The 19709-nt window shown below is 36.7% G+C and overlaps 1 protein-coding gene across 4 annotated transcripts in view; it reads right to left on the bottom strand.

Annotated features, from left to right (window-relative positions):
- The window catches only part of ADAM22 (ADAM metallopeptidase domain 22), a 244114-nt gene that overhangs the window by 42347 nt on the left and 182058 nt on the right, over positions 1-19709 (bottom strand). For all 4 annotated transcript variants that reach the window (XM_073809746.1, XM_073809745.1, XM_073809744.1 and 1 more), the window contains exons 15-22: positions 14884-14983; positions 12770-12841; positions 12456-12548; positions 8580-8660; positions 5542-5592; positions 5254-5317; positions 3543-3648; positions 1152-1271 (exon numbers count right to left, since the gene is read on the bottom strand). In XM_073809746.1, the coding sequence (XP_073665847.1) occupies positions 1152-1271; positions 3543-3648; positions 5254-5317; positions 5542-5592; positions 8580-8660; positions 12456-12548; positions 12770-12841; positions 14884-14983 (687 nt within the window). The remainder of the gene's footprint in view (positions 1-1151; positions 1272-3542; positions 3649-5253; positions 5318-5541; positions 5593-8579; positions 8661-12455; positions 12549-12769; positions 12842-14883; positions 14984-19709) is intronic.

Raw genomic sequence — 19709 nt, forward strand, 5'->3', positions numbered from 1 at the left:
CGGGACTGACAGTATGTATTGGCTTATCTCTTGGTTTTCCCCATTACTGACTTAGGACTTCAGCTTTCTTAGTTTTTGTTTGTTTGTTTGTTGTTTATCTATTTTATTTTATTTTTAATTGGTGTACAGTTGATTTACAATGTTGTGTTAGTGTACAGCAAAGTGAATCAGTTATACATATATCCACTCTTTTTTAGATTCTTTTCCCATATGGGCCATTACAGAGTATTGAGTAGAGTTCTCTGTGCTATATAGTAGGTTCTGATTAGTTCTCTATTTTTTTTTTTTTTGGCAGTACGCAGGCCTCTCACTGTTGCAGCCTCTCCTGTTGTGGAGCACAGGCTCCAGACACACAGGCTCAGCGGCCATGGCTCACAGGTCCAGCTGCTCCGCGGCATGTGGGATCCTCCCGGACCGGGGCACGAACCCGTGTCCCCTGCACCGGCAGGCGGACTCCCAACCACTGCGCCACCAGGGAAGCCCTCTATTTTTTATATATAGTAGCATGTATATGTCAACTCCAGTCTCCCAATTTATCCCTCCTCTCCCTCTTACCCCCTGCTAACCATAAGTTTATTTTCTACATCTGTGACTCTACTTCTGTTTTGCAAATAAGTTCATTTGTACCCTTTTTTTAGATTCCACATATAAGCAATATCATATATTTGTCTTTCTTAGTTTTGATAATCATCTACCACACATCTATTTGCTCTCCACGTTCCAAAATTTTGTTGCTGTTGTTTCCCCTCCCTTTCTCTGCTTCCCTGTGGATAAATGAATTCTAAAAAAGATCCATTTGGTGTCATTTTAGTGGGATTTCAGAAGGGAGCAAAAGAAGATGCATATATTTAATCTACTGATTTTACCCAGAAATCCTCTTTCATTTCTCTTAGTAAGAATGAAATGCAAACTAAACCCTGAAAGATTTTACTGACCAATTAAACATAACTCTAGCCACCATATAACATTCCGCAGTCAACTAATTCTCTTCTTTTCCTATCTTTTCTGTCAGGATTTCCTTAATCACCTCTATGGACTAGAGTCCATTTCATCTTACTAACATACACATGGACTGAAAACAGAAGTAATCCTAAGCTATATTCCTGGGAAATAAGATGACTAATGTTCTCATAGAATGGTTAGACCATTACCTGCAGTTTAATGTTCTTGCCTGCTGTACAACTAAAGTAGATGTGATTTCACCATCGAGTTCTCCAAGCCTCGGGATATTACCAATGTTCGTACACAAAAGGTAACCACAAAGCACATCCCTGTGTCAAAAAAGTATGAAGTATTTACTTTACTTCTTTCTCCAAAGACATAACGTAAAGTTAGAACAAGAACCTTATCTAATTTTAGCATTTGTTTTTTATCAACAATACTATTTCCTCCAATTATAAGCAAAATAAAATGAGATCAAATTAGTTTACCCCTGCTTTAAAAAGTGTCTTCTCTGAAACTCTTGTTGGTACACCAAAATCCCAACTGTGTTCTAGCCTTTCCTTTATTGTTCATTTAGTATTTATCTAAAGGAAATTACCCATGAAATAGACTTTTTTAATATCCAAATCTCTTTCCCCATAACACATCACTGGATATACTAAAACATTTATAAAAATATTTGATAAGTGAATGAATGATCTTTGGATGAGTATTCTTTTAGAATACAGTGCTTTCTTCAACCTGTGGCACCAGAATTAAAGAAGAGATTACACATTTCATATACTTTGTAGATTCTCAACAACATAGGCTCATGATCCCTTTTTCAATATATGTCACTACTCCCCCAGCTATCACATACAATTCTAGTTTAACTTGTAAAATATTTTCACTTGTGCTAAATACTATCTTACTTATTCTCTATATTTAACACATTTTAATTGTTAATAGAATAATGATAAACACATGTTCTAATAAATATCTTACAAAGACTGATTAGCAGGCCAGCAAGACTATATATGGAAATATTAGGCTTTATCAGATAGAAAAAGAGAAAAATTAAGACTTGTATCTATCACCAACACAGAAAAATATGTATTATTTCATTCTTGAAAAATATTTTTTTAAGTTATATCATCATTTTATTATATCTATCATAAATGAAAATGCTTTCTTAACATAGAAGAGATATGCACTGAACATTTTTTTGTTGGAGTTTACTAAATACTTTAGGATATATAAAAAAATTAGACATGATTTTTATCCCCAAGGAAATTATACTCTGCATGAGAAGAGAATCATATACATTAAACAATTATAAAACATAGAGTTGGCAAAAAGGGCCATAAAAATAGTACAAAGGGCTGTGGGAGTTCAGTGGAGAATAGGGAGAGGATTTATTTCCAGAGTAAATCCAGAAATAATTTACAGAGAGAGCATTGTCCAAGTGAGGCTTTGAGGATGGCTAAATTTTTGGCTGGTAAAGGAGTGAGTATAGAGGGTGCTTCCTAAGGAATGAATAGCACACGCACAGGCGTGGAGGTAGGACAATAAAATGTATTAGAAATAGCCAGGTTTGCTAGACTTTGGAAGAGCAGAAAAAACAAAATATGTAGGTTGGGGCCAAATTGAGGAAGAGGTAGAGAGCCAAGCTAAGGTTCGATTTTGTTTGTTAAGCAAGACAGTACGACATTCAGCAAAGTGGTTAAGAGGGAGCTCTAAAATCAGACTGCTGGAATTCTAATTCTGCTTCTGTTATATCCTAGTTACATGACCTTGGTCAAATTAATTAACTGTGTCTCAGTTTTCTCCTCCATAAAACAGGGCAAACTGCCATAAAGATTAGATGATATAGCTTATGTAAAGTGTAATACAGTGCTGAACGCATAGTGCACATTCAATAGGTGTTGGGTATTATTCTTACTATTAATTAGGTACGTGGAACCAGTGAAATTTGAACAAAGAATTTTTGACATGGTCAAAAAGATTCAGGAAAAGATTATTCTGATGCGAGCATGCTAGAGACTGCTGGCATTGAAAACTAGTAACAGGCTGTTGTAATAGTTGTAGAGTTGATATAGGTCTTAGTTGGGCTAATACAATAGAAGTAGAAATGAAGGGATGCATTAAAGACAAAGGGTAGAGGAGTAAAAGAGAATAATGAACATGATTTGGCATTTGGACAAGGAGCCAGAGGGCAGGTGGCATCAGGGATCACCCTGAGGCTTCTGAACAGAAGGACAGTGAGATATTAAGACCTTTGGCAAAAATAGGCCTTTATAAAAGTCAGAGCCAGTTAATTCAATCTACCAGCACTGAGGACATATTCTGTTGGCTTTCATTTTTGTTGCCTTTGAGATGCTGACAGGTGCCTTCTAGGTGAGAAAGTCCTGAGGCAGCTATAGGCATGGCCTGAGCCTTAGGGGAGAGGTCAGAACGCGTGTTAAGATTTGGGAGCTTTCTGCAAAGGTGATGCTGGAACTGTGGGAAGAGATGAGGTGAAGAGAATGCTTTACAGGATGCAGAAAACAGGAAAGTCCTGGTCGTTCAAAAAGTAGTGCCTGCAACTGAGGTATAAACTCTAGCTAATTTCTCCATCTCACCGTTTGTTGCACTGTATCCATGTGTCTTTGTCTTTCCCACAGTTACCCTTCTCGGTGCCTTCAATATTCAGTTTCTCATAGCAGTATTTGTCTGATGCTGTCACCTCTGAAGCAGAATAGAGTTTTCTATCAGTGAGAGATACACCACATGAGTTGTTCAGCATGTCTGCAGTAAGGGGAAAACACGCACGACGGACTCTCCTTCACTACAATGTTATCAATTCCAAAAATTGTAGCTATGGTTCACAAGAGTTCCCTATATCAAAAGCATCCATCACTCAGGTACATTTTTCACAACTGCTCCTTTGAAACTTGGAAAACAAATCTATTTAGATCTTTGACAGGACTCAGGCTATAGGTTCTAAGAACAACACTCCTCAGAATTTGGCCAGTCATTAGGGGAAGATGCTACCAAATATTTCATTGAATAAATACTCAATGCTTTAATCTCAGTGCCAAATATAAAGCACGAATTTCTCACTCAGCAAGTTTTATGAATCATAAAGACAATTTTATTAAACGAGTGATGTACTATAATTAAAGATTCAAGATACAGCAGTATTTCCACCTTGTTTATTAATTCTTAACAGCTATCGAAAAATGTTACTCTACTTTTAAACAAACTTGAATTCCGGTTAAATCTCTGAAAGTCAAATCACATTTTTAAGTCATGTCAGCATCTTTGTCAGGATTATTTTTGCTAAAGCCAAGGTTGATAGATGGAGCCATCCAAGAGTTAGATCAAAACGACTTTTGCAAATTACTCAAAGATGATTGTCGGTATGTATATATAGATATATTTTAAACTAATTATATTGGTAGTTTCTTTTCCTACTTCTTGCTGTCAGCCACTAATTTTTCTTAAGGGGAAGAAGCACAAACCATATTTCTTTGTCCAGAGCATAAACCTACATAACTAAATTTTTCTCCCATCCCCATGTTTCTCTAGTTGTTCCAAAGAGAGCATACACTTCCCCTCCCAAAAAGATTATAGCCACTGTTTGTGACAATTAAGGATTATCATTATATTTATAGCTTGCTTTCTAATACAAATCATCTCTTGGAAGAGTTTAAAACAAAAACTGCTTTCAAAAGGGCCAGTAATACTTCTGGAAAATATATCACATTTAAATATACATTCAAGTTAAATACGTTTTAGATATAAATGTTATATGTTTCCCTCTGAAAATCTGATGAATTTTGAAAGGAATAACATTAAAATATCTTTATGATATGGCAGAAATACCTCAGCAGAAATTCACCTATAACTAGGAAAACCAGCTGGAGTTTAAGAAAGAGAGTTAAGGAAGAAAAAGCAATTCTAGCTAAAATGCTACAGTTCTTATCCAAGGGTCCATGTCCATTCCATGTGGCTGATGGGTTTTGCCTAAGGATGCTAAAGGCAGCATAAGAGGAGCTAAAACCCAGGTTTGCTCTGTTCTCCAAGCTGCGTGCACTAGAGTGGACTTTACCTGCCTGGCAGCAAAGACACTTTCTGTCCAAAGACACTGCCAGCTAGCCAAGAGGTATGGAGCTCTATCTTCTCAAAGAAGGTGCTTTTCTCTAATTTCCACAAAAGTGCCCCTGCTAAGACCTGCAGTGGCTTTGAAAATCCCCTAGTCATAAAGTAGTTGAAAAATTATTTCCAGCTCACATGTCTTTGGGCCAGATACCATACTTTGAAAAGGATCAAGCCATACTATTTACTCACTTTGCCCCCAGATGTATTTGCATTGTCTATCCCTGGTTTTACATCTTCCTCCAAAGCAAATTCCCTAAAATGGAAAAGCGTACCCATTAGCGACACGACGTCCCCTTCTGTCAGATAACTGAAAAAGTAAATATGACTAGGAAAACTAGTAGATGAGTATTATAAAGGCCTTTTATCTTCAGAGTTGATTACAAAACATTTAATATGATCTTCCTACTTTGATAAGACTTCAGTATTTCTTTCACGCTGGTACACGTGAAACATTTAGGTAAAGATGAAGTAACTTACCTGGACACCATCACAGGAATAACCATCCATCTTATGAATATTGGGGGCACACTAGGAAAAGAAAACAGAAGTATGAACCAAATGCACAGCAAAATATCAAGATGAGCTAATCCCTTTATAAATATTTTCATTTTAAAAATAAAGTCTGATAATATAGGATAGTCTCCCAAACCATCTGAAAATAAAAACAAACAAGATCAAGAGAAATCAAAAGGAAATGTAACAATTGGTGCACTTTCCCCTAAAAATATGGATCTACCAGAGGCAAAAGTAGTTGATTTGTAAATCCTTATTTACAAATAAAAAGAACTGACAGCAATGACTCAGCAATGACACAGACACACTATTCCTCAGAGCAAGAAAAACAAGAGCACAAGACAAAAGCAAGGAAGATGACAACAGATGGAGCCATAGGTATGGTTTCCTCTTTTTCACCATGAGAAGTAACATCGCCCTTACCCTTAAAATGACTCTCAAGCAAAGGTCTACCCTGGACATGTTAGAAAAAGACATGCTTTAGAGCCCACCCACCCCCTTTTCTTTCCTTGTAGCAATTGCAGAAAAGACTGCAAAGCATTCTTATGTGGATAGAAACAGAGTGTAATTTTAAAATTTATTATACCTCTTTTCTAGCATTATAGTAATTACATACTCATTTGAGAAAAGTTAGAAAATGTGAAAAAGTAGAAAAAATTAAAGTCTCTCACTTTCCTACCACCCAAAGACAACTATTTTTTATATTTTGGTACATTTTTTTCCTCTACCATTTTCTACACAATGTGATTTTTTTTTTTTTTTTTTTTTTTTTTGCGGTACGCGGGCCTCTCACTGCTGTGACCTCTCCCGTTGCGGAGCACAGGCTCTGGACGCGCAGGCTCAGCGGCCGTGGCTCACGGGCCCAGCCGCTCCGCGGCACGTGGGATCTTCCCGGACCGGGGCACGGACCCGTGTCCCCTGCATCGGCAGGCGGACTATCAACCACTGCGCCACCAGGGAAGCCCAAAATATGATATATTTAAACATAAGTGTAATCAAGTTATAGATAATGTTTTATATTCTGTTTCAGCCCTTTACTTTCATCATACAAGTTTCCTCACGTCATAATAAACTTTTTTGAAGGTATCATCTTGATAGCTGTAACACATTGCCCTGAGCTAACAAACCATATAATCAATGTACTAAAATATTTAGTTATAACTATCTCCAATTTATGCTGTTACAACCAACGGAACAGGAGCATCTTTGTACGTACATCATTTTCGGATTTAGAATTCTTTTAAAATCCCTGCTTATCATATAATCACATTTCAAAGAAGTTGCTCTAATATACTTTCATTCCCAGAGCCCATTCACTGTATCTCCATCATCACTAGGTGTTAGCTTAGAAGCATAATGCTAATTAGATAGTAGGAAAGGAAAGTACTTTTACACAAAAGATCTTTAATCCCTTAGGATGACTACCTTTAAAATAAAGCATTTTTAATGGTTAAAGTAGATATACCACTACTGAATCCCTCTTCTCTAGAGAAAAAAAGATGTGGGCAGTCTTCATTTGGCATGAATTTCACTCACACTAGAGCATGAATTTCACTCACCGTGGTTTTGTTAAACAACACCAGTACCCCAAGGACACAGTTCCAATTTCAGTTACCACAATAGATTAACTGTGAGTAATTGCATGAAGTACAAACTTTGCTACTAGCTCTTCAGTCCACTGATCACTAGGTAAACAAGAGATGCCCATCACAGTCAATAACCCATCTAGTCACTTCTTTCAAAGTCTGTTGGTGATTGCTCGCTGAGCATCTGTTCATTCAGTTCATGCACGGACAACAGAGAATGTAGATTGTCACCTCTCTCTCTCTGGGTGATACCATGTGACATCTTACAAAATCGAATAATTGCAAGAGGAAACTGGCCAACAAAGATGAAAGTGCACCAAAGAAATGAAAAGTGATGACATTGGAAGAGAAATTCAAGTCAAATGTAAATGGTGTGATAGAAGAAAATCACTATGGGAATGGAATGTTGATACCACTGTTCAGCAAAAACTTCCCATTCACAACTTCACATCTCTTGGAGATATTTCAGGACATTGAAAGCACAAAGGATAAAATGTCAAAAGCTGATACAAACTTAGAAAGGAGTGTGGCAATTCAACAAGGCATAGAAAAGATGCTCACCAAGTGTCATAAGGTTTATGACCAGGAGAAGGTAAGCACAGCTCAAACTACTCTTGGTAAGTTTTTTAACAAAGAAATAAAATACTATAATTTTCAGTGTTTCTGTTTTAATTTAATATGCTAAATAAATGTTAGGATTTTTTTTTGTTTCCCTATTCATTTAAGACCAACAGTAAGAGAGTTTTTAATCATCTGACATTTTTTAAAGATCGCAGAACAACCGTAACTTTTTCCATTGATTACTAGAATAACTTTACGTGGTTTCAGCTTGCATGGTCATTTGTGTTCCTGCACTAATATGCAAAGTAAGGACTGCCTACATACATGTACACTGAAATCTGTGAACCCCTGACAAAGTTTATCAACTTCCCTATCCTCCCTATTGACAACTAAATGATATTAAACTCAAGAGCAGCTATTAGTGGCAACCTCTGTCGGATAAACAAGAGTCAAGACAGGTCCCTTTTCAGAACCCAATACCCCGTGGGTCTCTCTGCCTTGGCTGACTCCTGTTTCAACCAGCTGAAGGGAAAGAGTCTCTTTGATTCCTCCTTCACTCACTAGACAAAAAGCAAATGCCTTTTACCCTCTACTTTAAACAAAAACAAAATAGTTAAGGCACGTATGTATACAGTCTTCAATTAGTTCAACATTAAGACAAAATCACGCCGAACATCTGCTCAAGCTTTGATTACTGAAACTTCAATTCTCAAAAAATTAATAAAAGGAGGGTGAGAGTTGACATGAAAGAGAAACATGAGTATCTTGTCCATTTCCATTTCACCTGGGGGTCAGCACACTAAACATACTCCTACTTTTCCCCCATCGGGTTTAGAGAAATTATTCGTAAATTACCTGGCTTGAATTTCCTGAGCATGTTTCACGAATATCACAATCATTTACTGCTTCACGGCATACGGTTCCCATAGGCTGAAACTAAAATGAACAAAAATCAATGTGCAAAGCTGTCAAAGGAAAAAAGCTCTCACAGTATCATCTTTAAAAAAAGAGAAATGAATATTTTTTTGGATAGGAATAGCTTAAACTAGTTTAAGATGGAAATCTGTGAAAACCACAGTTACTGCATGAAATGTCAACTTAATTGTTCTCAGAGTTTCTCACATATAAAGTAATTTGCATAGTCATCACACATAAGCCTTACAAGATCTTGTTAAAATAGGATGTGCTTGATGGTACATCTGTACCAGAAGGACAGTCAGTCCAAGTTCTAGTAATTCTTCCTTCCAAAGAGCTTTTGGATTTACACTTTACCCTTCATTCTTACTGGCACCTTTATCATATTTTTCTTTTTTACCTCATCAGCCAAGAATTTGGAAGTTACATTTTGGACTGAATTGTAAAAGTTAGATTTTCTGGCAAAGCTGTTTCCTCCCATGCTTTCCTTTACCATCTTCTCTCCTGCCTAATTTTTATACAGATCTATAGCTTGGTCTTTTATTCCTTTTTTAATGTTTCTATTATTTGTATTTGTGTATGAGAGTTTTTTTGTCTGTTTTCAACTCAAGTATTTTTTGTAAGTGTGGGAGTTGTACAACTAAATTTTATACTTGTTGGATTCATAAATTGCAAGAGTATTCATTATAACAAAACAAAGAGATCTATAAAATTATCATCCTTCTCCTTCCCTCTTTAATCCCACTCTCTTTCCTGCTCCAAAACGTTACTATTTGGGGAGGGATCCTTCCATGCTTTTATCTCTGCTCACATAAACATACACAGTATTCGGGACCCCTCCCCACCCATCCATACACACACACACATACAACTTTCATCTTCTCTCCCGTGTTCACGACCCTCCAGGCATTTCAGTTTCCTGCTGTCCATAGAACATGAGCAGCACACTGCCAACTGCAAGGAGGAGTTCAACAGACATTTTTCAGAAGATCAGAACAAAACTTGTGTTCATTCATTCATTCACCAAATGTTTGCTAGGCACTTAAAATGTGCTAGGGACTCTCTAGCCACTGGAGACTCAGTGGAGAAGAAAACACAAGAATCCTGCTGGCAAGGAACTTACATTTCTGTGGGAGTACATAAGCCATAAAAATAAGGAAATAAGCAAGATAAGTTAATTTCATAAACTCTGGTTCTCTTCCTCCTTGGGACTGGTGCAAGCTACAATTCTAGAACCTCTGAGGTAGAAGTTCGAGCAGATTTAAGGTAGAGTTTATGTGAGAGTGTAAATGTTCAAGAACTGTCAGGAAACCTCTGAAAGAAAGCATAGTAAAGGAGAACTTGTTCTAAGTGCTGGGATAAAGCAGTAAATAAATCAACCCAAATCCCTGCCCTCTTGGAATTTACATACAAATAAAAGGAGAAAAAGAGTAAAGAAGTAAATAACCAATGAGTCCCCAAATTATGGCTTGAGGACAAACTTTGGTTGGCTACCTGTTTTTTTTTTTTTGTTTTTTATTTGTTTGTTTGTTTTTTGCGCTACGTGGGCCTCTCACTGTTGTGGCCTCTCCCGTTGCGGAGCACAGGCTCCGGACGCGCAGGTTCAGCGGCCATGGCTCACGGGCCCAGCTGCTCCACGGCACGTGGGATCTTCCCGGACCAGGGCACGAACCCGTGTCCCCTGCATCGGCAGGCGGACTCTCAACCACTGCGCCACCAGGGAAGCCCGGCTACCTGTTTTTATACATAAAGTTTTATTGGAACACTGCCACACCCATTTACTTCTGTATTTTCGATGGCTGCTTTCAAAGAAAGAGTTGAGTAACTGAAACAGAGACCTTATAACCCACAAAGCCTAAACTTTTAGCTATCTGGCCCTTTACAGAAAGTGTTTGCCAACTCTGACTTACAGATACATTATTATAAATACATCCAGAAGAAAACAGATACATATGATTTCTCATCTTGTTCTTCCGTTCCCTCCTTTCCATTCACTCTTCTGCCTGACTCCTTTAGGGACGAGGGTTGGGGTGTGGTGTAGAGAAACTGGCAGAAGAGATCTTACTTGACTGGTAAAGTTGTAACTTATATTCTGGGATAGTTAACCCTGCCATTTTATTGTATATTTTAATTTTATTATTTTGTACTTGTTCCTGTCAATGATTATATCACAAAGAGTCTAACTGTAGAAATCCAAGAAAAAATGGCATAATTAAATGCATTTTATGGATGGGCAGACTTAAAATACTGAGAATTAAAATAAATGATTGGGGATCCCTGGAAAGCAGTTGGTGGAACTGAGAGAATAAACAGTTGAGGTAGCCAAAATGAAAGAATGTCTGTTTAACATTTGGTTTAATCTTCCTTTTTTAGAGAGCGCTTTCAGAGATCTCTGCCTGCGCTTTGCTTCTATTAAAACGCTGCCAGAGACACAGTGGTAACGTGGAAACAACAGAAATTGCTGCCAGCAAATGTGGGATGTAACTGCACATTTATTCCTTACTGCTGAGGGAGCCTATGCAGGTTATTTCACTTCCTGGAGACTGGCACTGCTTATTGGAAAAATCTGGATAATAATGCCCATCCCAAAGTGTAGCCATGAGCATTATCTAAGACAGCAGTCTCAACAAGAGGACATTTGGCAATGTCTGAAGACATTGCGGTGTCATGATTTGGAAGGATGCTGCTGGCAACTAGTAGGTAGAAGTCAGGGATGTTGCTAAATATCCTACAAGACATAAGACACACCCTCACAATGAAGAACTATCTGGCCCAAAATGTCAACAGTGCCAGGGTTATGAAACCTGGATAATAGGATGACATAATTTGAAAGTGCTTAGTACAGTTTCTGGCACACAGTAGGGTATTTAATAGATAGGTTCATATTTCACCCTCTCGTAACTCATTAAAGTTAGTCAATCAGCAAATAATCAGTAAGAGAGTGCTGTGCATATTTATTCATTCATTCAACAATTATTTACTGAAGACCTGTACCAATTACAGTGTAAGTGCCTGGCTCTGCCTCCATAAAATGTACAGACCTGAGGGAGAGGGAGATATTGAACCTCAGAAATAATGTAGAATATTGTACCAGATTTTATATGAGAAGAGAAAAAAGATAGATTTCTTTGAGCAAGGTAAGCCCCAAGTAACTGTAGTCTTGATGGAGAGGCTTAAATATTTGGGGGCAGGTATAGGATACTGTTGGGAGGATGAAAACAGACAAGGTGGATAACGATGCATTAAACTCTCATGCACAACACATGAAAGGTGTTTTAATGTCTAAAGGGATTTCTTTTGTTCCCTCAACAGCTAATGCAAGAGAAATACCAAGCTGAGCACCAAGAAGGGAAGGATCTATTGAATATCCACTTGGCTTTACAATAAAGGAAACACATCATTCAAAAAATAGTTTCATTTAAATTATATTACATTTGATTTTTATTATTGTTATTACATATATATGATAGCACATTAAATGGTTTCATTTAATGTGCATGCTCCTCAGAGAGGCAGTAGAGAGAGGACAAACTCTGGGGATTACAAACATTCAGGCCCTAGCTCCTGATTTGGTATAAGACCCAGGGAAAACTACTTCATCACTACAAGCTTCTGTGTTCTCATCTGTTAGATGGGAATAAAAATAGTAACTACTCCTGACAAAGTTTGTGAGGCTCCTGTAAAGCACCTGGCACTTAGTCACTCAACAAATGTTAGGTCTTACTATTGTTATTTGGTTATATTTACCTAGCCTTAACAATTTAATCAAATATGTCCTCTTTTCTTTCAGCTGGTTATTACTCAACATTTATTTACCTTGCACTTTTTACAACAAAGACCATCACTGCACTGGGAGTCTTGAGTCAAGGTGCATTTCTTACAACACTCTGCTCCTTCAAGGACACATTCCTAAGGAATATAAACATTTGCAAAACGTCAGAGAATGGTGTCATTTTCCTGAAAGTACCAGGATATTTTCTAAAACCAATGTACAGCCTCAAAGTAAGCATCTTTCTTCCACAAATCTTATGAAATTTCTAGGCATAACACTTGCTCTTCATGTTTCAGTGTGTGAACCTGGAATAACCCCGAACAACCTAAAGAAATCATCCCAACACCCAGAGACTTACTGCCGGGGTCCCACAGTCACACTCCTCTCCAGTTTCAATGAAGCCATTGCCACACTCAGGAGGATCAAGAAGCTGTGGAATGAAAACCAAAAAGGGCACTAAAATGCAGAAAAATCAACATCAAAGACCTTACGAGAGACCACAAGTGCCACACCTACACTTCTGGCCTATCTGTCAGTCATTCCAAAATATATTTTTATTTTCCTAAACTGCAAAGTATGACTTCAGAATTTTAGAACTGGAAACTTTAGAACATAGTGTCTAATATTGTTTCCATTTCATATTTAATCATATTTTCATATATAACATACCTATCAAGCAGGGTCTGATAAGTGTCATCAAAATAAAAGATGATCTTGGCATTGACTAAAACCAAGCCAGATGGACTCCTGAAATTTCATTTCAAACAGGACGCAAGGGATTTGGAGTCAGACATCTGGATTCAAATTGTGGCTCAGCTACTTATCTTGCGCAAATGGCTTGCCATCTCAGAGCCCAAGTGTTTTCGTATTTAAGACAGGAATAATAATAATATTGGCTTCCCATCTACTTAATGAATTGTTATGAGGATCAAGTTCAATTACCTGCGAAAAGCCCTTTATTAACTGTTATTTCCTTGTGAAACAAAGTTTTTTCATGGACAATAAGGAAAACATCACAAAAATTAATAAATCTACTGATTTATTTAATATAAAATACAACTCTTCCTATTAAGATAGCTCTGCAGAGAACAGCAATAATAATTTGCCCCAGAGATGGAAGCAGTTTTTGGCCTGTACAAGAGTATATTTTGAGACTTTTATATTTTTTAACTTTCTGCTGATTTTATTATCTTTTGAGTATAATTTATCTTATGGTGATAGGTAAAACTAGTAAATAGTAAATAGCTGCTATGTTCCAGATATATAATATTCATTCAAAAGTTAATACAAGTTTACATATTATAGAATGGAAGTGAGTACACACCCACATGCATGCACGCACACACACACACTTTCTTAACCAACTAGAAGGAAAAAACAAGCAAACAAACAAACAAAAAAATCAAGAAAGCAACAACAAAAGTCCCCACCTAATTTCAAATACTCTCTCCTCTCCTACAAAAGAATCAACTCATCTCTAGATTTCATTTTTAGTTGAAAGGATCATAATGACTGAGGCAGCTTTGAAAGCCAAAACTAAAACTCTCCAGCTGAAAAAACACAGTTATTCTCTTACTCTGGGCTCAGAATAATCAATTAGTTTGGTTAAAAGACTTGAATTGTTTTTCATTTATAGAAGCAGGAATTTAGTTCCAATATCCCTTCTGAAGCTTTTGGAAAGAGTCTTAAAATTGTCAATTTGCTTTTCAGTGCAGTATGAAATTTCCTAAATTTCACTGGAGTAAACAGAGAATGAAACCAGGTAAATGATTACAAAGGCAATGCCACGTATCACTGTGATGTAGGGAAGCACTTCATAGTTCACATAATTACTGAGGATAAAACACTCTTCTTTAACATGGGAAGTCTTCCAAATGTATGATGAAGACCTGTTTTCTAGTCAGTAACCAGAGGATGCTCAGCAAGCTATGAAAGCCTCTGACAGTCTCAAGTACAGACCTTCTCCTTTTTAGCAGACTTAGTTTTTATATTGAGAAGTGTTGTAATTTTGATAGTTTTTATATTGAGAAGTATTGTAATTTTGATCATACTGCTCATTCTGAAAGGCAGTGGTGGGGAGTAAAGAGGGGAGACAGGCGTCCTTTTCTACCAGTATGAATTGTGATTCGGTATCCAAAGGCAGGGGAGGGGGAATGTATCAAGAACATGAAAAAGAAAGGCAAAGTGAAACCATTTTTGTAAGCTAACCCTGAATCCTCATTTGGCCATATAAAAAGAAAATGGACATTTTTCAGAAAGCAAAACTAATTTCTACCTGCTTTTTATTCCCATCAGAATAACCCCAAATGCCCAAGATTAATTCAACTTAGAAATGTAGATATTTAGTGTATCTAGAATGTGTGTATATAAGCTAGTTGAAAAGCTTTCTTCTATAAGACACAATGAATGAAAATCTGTGTTTACAATACTTTAGAAAGATTAATAACTAATAACTCTGATCACACTTATTACCTTAGAAGGTTTGTTGAAAAGGCAGGCACCACCTCCACTATTCAGGAAGTCATGATACTCTTCAATATTACACTGGGTGAACTTTTTAGGAAGATAATAGCTATAAAAGAGAAGAAAAGCAATAGCTGGGTACAATTTTAGTCTCCCTTGTTTGTAGATTAGTCTTAAAACTGAACACTGTTAACATTGTACATTATTCCTAAAAAACAAAAAAAGAATAAATAAATAATAAATTCCACTTATGTATAACATTTGCATTCAATCCGTAAGAGTTTATTCAATAAGCAGTTTTCTAAATTCTTCATTAGGTGGTTAATAGTAACTACGGTTTGCTCATTATCTGCATATCCATTCAAAGGAAACACACCTATAGTACCTGTAATTTCCATCAAAGAGAGTTAGAAATAATTTATTTCACAATGAGTCTTTCCTAAATATTAAACCTGGGCTGGAACCCAAACTGCAGGGCATTCTGCAAAATAACTGACCTATAATCTCCGAATGTGTCAAAGCCATGACAGTCAAAGAAAGACTGAGGAATTATTCCAGATTGAAGAGAACAAAAACTGACTGTGATGCCTGATTCTGAAGCGTTTGCTAAAATGACATGGAAGAAACACAGGGCTGATCTTGAATGAGGGATAAGAATTAGATGATTTTCTTGGTGGTATTGTGGTCCTATAGGAAGATGCCTTTGTTTGCAGAAAGGCACATAAAGTTAGGTGTTTGGAGGTGATAGGCACCATGTAAAAACTTGCAATTCAGAGACAGAAAGGTTCTTTGTAACTATTCTTCTAACTCCTCAAGTTTCAGACTGCTTCAAAATACAAAAAAAAAAAAAAAAAAAAAAAAAAATTATACCCCCCCAAAATAATCAAGGGTCAATAGAAAAAAGAAACCTCGCGGTAGAGCAATTTGGAACCATGCATTAAGAATCTTCAGAATGTGAAATATCCTTAAATCTAGTAATTTTACTCTCAGAAATTTTTCTTGAGGAGTTGATTTGCTATGTGTGCAGAGATGTCTGAATAAAGATATTTATGGTGGCACAATTTATAGTAGCAAATAACATGAAAATAATCTAAATGTTCAACAGTAGAAAACTGTTAACTGTGATATATTAATAAAATAGAATACCATGTACTTATTAGTATTCATGGTAGTGTTAAAGAATGAAGGCTCAGAAAAATGCTGACTATATATAATGTTAAGTAAAAAATGAATAAACTGTTATATGCAACATAATCCAAATTTTATAAAACAGTAAACATGTAAAGAGAAAAAACTACTGGATTTATTTTATTTTATTTTTTAGCCACGCCACACGGCATGCAGGATCTTAGTTCCTGACCAGGGATCGAACCCATGCCCTGTACAGTGGAAGCACAGAGTCCTAACCACTGGACCGCTAGCAAAGTCCCAAAACTGCTAGATTTAAGCAGCAGTATTTTAACATTAACCACAGTTGTCACCCAATGGTGAGAAAAGAGGTGATACAAATTTTATTTTCTGTATTTTTCAAAAATTATTTTACATTGAGCTTTGTATAAAAGTGAAAACACAATTAAGATAAGAATGGAAAGTCTCTCCCACTAGCCTGTCCGTTTATATGCCTACTTCTTCCTAGCATAACGATTAACGCTTAAGTGAACTGACTAATGGAATTTACGATTATTTACCCTAAACTCATTTACCAAGTATTTCATGCCAAACTCTCCAAATAAAGTTGTCTTGGGTTTAAACTGTCTGAACTACTTTACTTCCTTTGCTTCATTTTCCTAATAAGTCATAAACTTTATTATTTTAAAATTTTCTTATATATATTACTTCCTTTTTGCTTTTCAGTGCCTACACTTCAGCCAATGTTTTTATCGCCTTATCTATAATCCATTGTATATATCCCTGTCAGGATTATGGAATTTAAACAGGAATTTCTTCAAGTTCCCTCTTTATTCTACTGGTCAAAATCGGAGGTGGTTCTCTACTGCTATAGAAGAAAGTCACTGATTTTCAGTGTTGGACCCTTAGAAGTCAAAGTCTAGTTCAGCCCCTGCCCTGCAAAGGCACCATCAGGGGGTTCAGGTTAGCCCAGCCTCCTGCCCACTACACAGCTGGGAGCTCAGTCTGCTCTCCAGTAGTGACAAGAAACTCTTCCCAGATAGGGAAGCTCTTTTTACACATGAAGAGTTGAAATCTGTACATTGCACTTACCTTCCCTATGCCACATCTGACTTCCTATAACTGCCGCACACAGTCCTGTATTGCTAACTATATCAATGAGACTAATTCTTTACCATACCATGGCCCTTCCAATACCTGAAAGCAGATACCATTTCTCTCCCTAAGCTTGGCCCCAAAGCTTCTTTTTTGCAGGGTAACAAATCTATTCAATGCATTCTTACATTTTTAATTCTTATACCTTTAAATAGGACCGACAGTCTTCATTTCAACAATGCTTTCCAACATTTAACAATACAGAGGAACTTCGGAAAGTAGAAATGGGAGGGAATTTACCCATGGGAAATATATGTCCATAATTAGTGCTGATAGGTGATGTTTGGCACAGATCAAATCATATCTGGCATCATACCAGACAATGTTTTATGTAAAGAGCTTTTCTCTTGTATGCAGCTATTTGATGTAAGGAGTTCCAATGCAAAGAGCTACGCATATTCAAGTGTAGCCATTGATTTTGCTGCATATTATGGTTAGTGCTAAGCAGATTGTCTGTATAATTCTTTTAGTTAATCAGAATAATCAGACAAGATTAAAAAACAAGAACCTCTAGCATGGAATTTAGTAATTGTTAGAAAATTACAACTACAAAGACTTTTATCATTTCTTCTTAATACTAAGCAAAAAGTCCAAAGATTTTTTTTTTTTTTTTTTTTTTTTTTTTTTTGCGGTACGCGGGCCTCTCACTGCTGTGGCCTCTCCCCTTGCGGAGCACAGGCTCCGGACGCGCAGGCTCAGCGGCCATGGCTCACGGGCCCAGCTGCTCCACGGCATGTGGGATCTTCCCGGACCGGGGCACGAAACCGTGTCCCCTGCATCGGCAGGCGGACTCTCAACCACTGCGCCACCAGGGAAGCCCAGTCCAAAGATATTTTGAAAAATATTTTAAACACAAAAAGTCCAAAGATATTTTGAAAAATATTTGCATGTATATTCCCTCCATCATCTATTCTTCTTGTCATGCATATGCTGGGAGTTCACATTTCAAATGCAATCAATACATATTTATTGAAAAACAAGTCTGTACAAGAGAGTATGGTGTGAGGTCTGACAAAAATAAAAATTAGTGCAATATATAATCCTAAAAAATTTACAAATTTTAATTGGTGAGAGGAAACAAAGACATACAGAATCAAATTATAATGCAGGAGTTAAAAATTATAATAAATCTCAAGTGGTTAAAAATGTGGTTAGATAGAAAAAAAACTGAGAATTCCAGATGAAGAGAATATATTAAAGAAATCAAAAGAAGCTGGAAATTCATGTACAATTATGATGAGCATATTTTTCAGAGGCTGAACATCCATGTAGGATTACGGTTAACAAATCAGAAAAGGTGGAAACCCATATACAATTATGGTAAACAAACTGCATAAATAGTAGTAGAAAATGAGATTGCAAATGAGTATGAAGAAAGATTATGGACCTCTAAATACTGAAGGAAGGAATGTGAACCTTATTCTTTACACAACGGAGACACAAAAGTTCTGAGCAGGAAAATGACATGATTCGTCTGTTTGACATAAAAATTCATGTGCATTAAAAGAAGAATGGAGAAATTGTGCTGTACACATTCAATGAACTAGAGCTGTATATATATATATATATATATATATATATATATATATATGTACATCAGCATGGATGAACCCCACAAACATAAAGCTGATCAAGAAAGTAAGTCACAGAAAAATAAATATAGTATGACGCCTTTCATATAAACTGAAAACATGCAACGCCATGCTATGTATTACTCCAACACACACACACATATACAGTAAAAGTATAAAAAAGGACCTGTGAATGATATAGACCAAATTTGACCTGTGAATGATGTAAACCAAATTTGACCTGTGAATGATATAAACCAAATTCAAGATGGTGGTTACCTTAGCCGGGGTTGGGAACCGATAAGACAGAACACAGGGGGATTTAACGGTGCAGACAGTGTCTTGTTTTGTTTTTATCTAGGTGATCGTATACAAGTGTATACTCTTTTATTCTTTATACCTTTCAATTATGATGGAAGTGGAGTTCAGGAGGGGAGAGAGGGAGCCTGAAAGCTGTGTAAGTAGCTGGAATGTTATCAAAATCATAACAGCACAAGATAATAAAAGTTTAAAGTAAGGTGGTAATGATAAGCTGGGCATGAAAGGGATGGCTGTAAAATTTATTTAGAAAGAATAAAAGATTGATGCCTGATAGTGTGTCAAGGGTATGCCAGTATAAAAATGAAAACTTTTCTTAGGAAATGGACTGAGCACACCACTTCCCACTCTTAATTCACACAGGTAGCTTGAAATCAGCCACTGTGGGAGCACTTACACCATAGGCTTCTACATAAGGTAGAAGGCTGCTGGAAATCTGAGAAAACTACTCATCAGGGCTCTCTTCTTGTTTTTGCTTTTGAGACACACTTCTGTTTATAACTCATTTAATTAGAATAGAAGAAGATAAAAGGAAAGGGAATTAGAAAGTAAGCCTTCAAGAACAAAGTTGTTGCTCATTTCTTACATTTCCAGACTAAATTCAAGGCTAAAAAGTCTTTGATCAAACTACAACAAGGTACCACCTCACACTGGTCAAAATGG

The sequence above is a fragment of the Tursiops truncatus genome, chromosome 9 (genome assembly GCF_011762595.2).
Source record: "Tursiops truncatus isolate mTurTru1 chromosome 9, mTurTru1.mat.Y, whole genome shotgun sequence".
Taxonomy (NCBI): Eukaryota; Metazoa; Chordata; class Mammalia; order Artiodactyla; family Delphinidae; genus Tursiops; species Tursiops truncatus.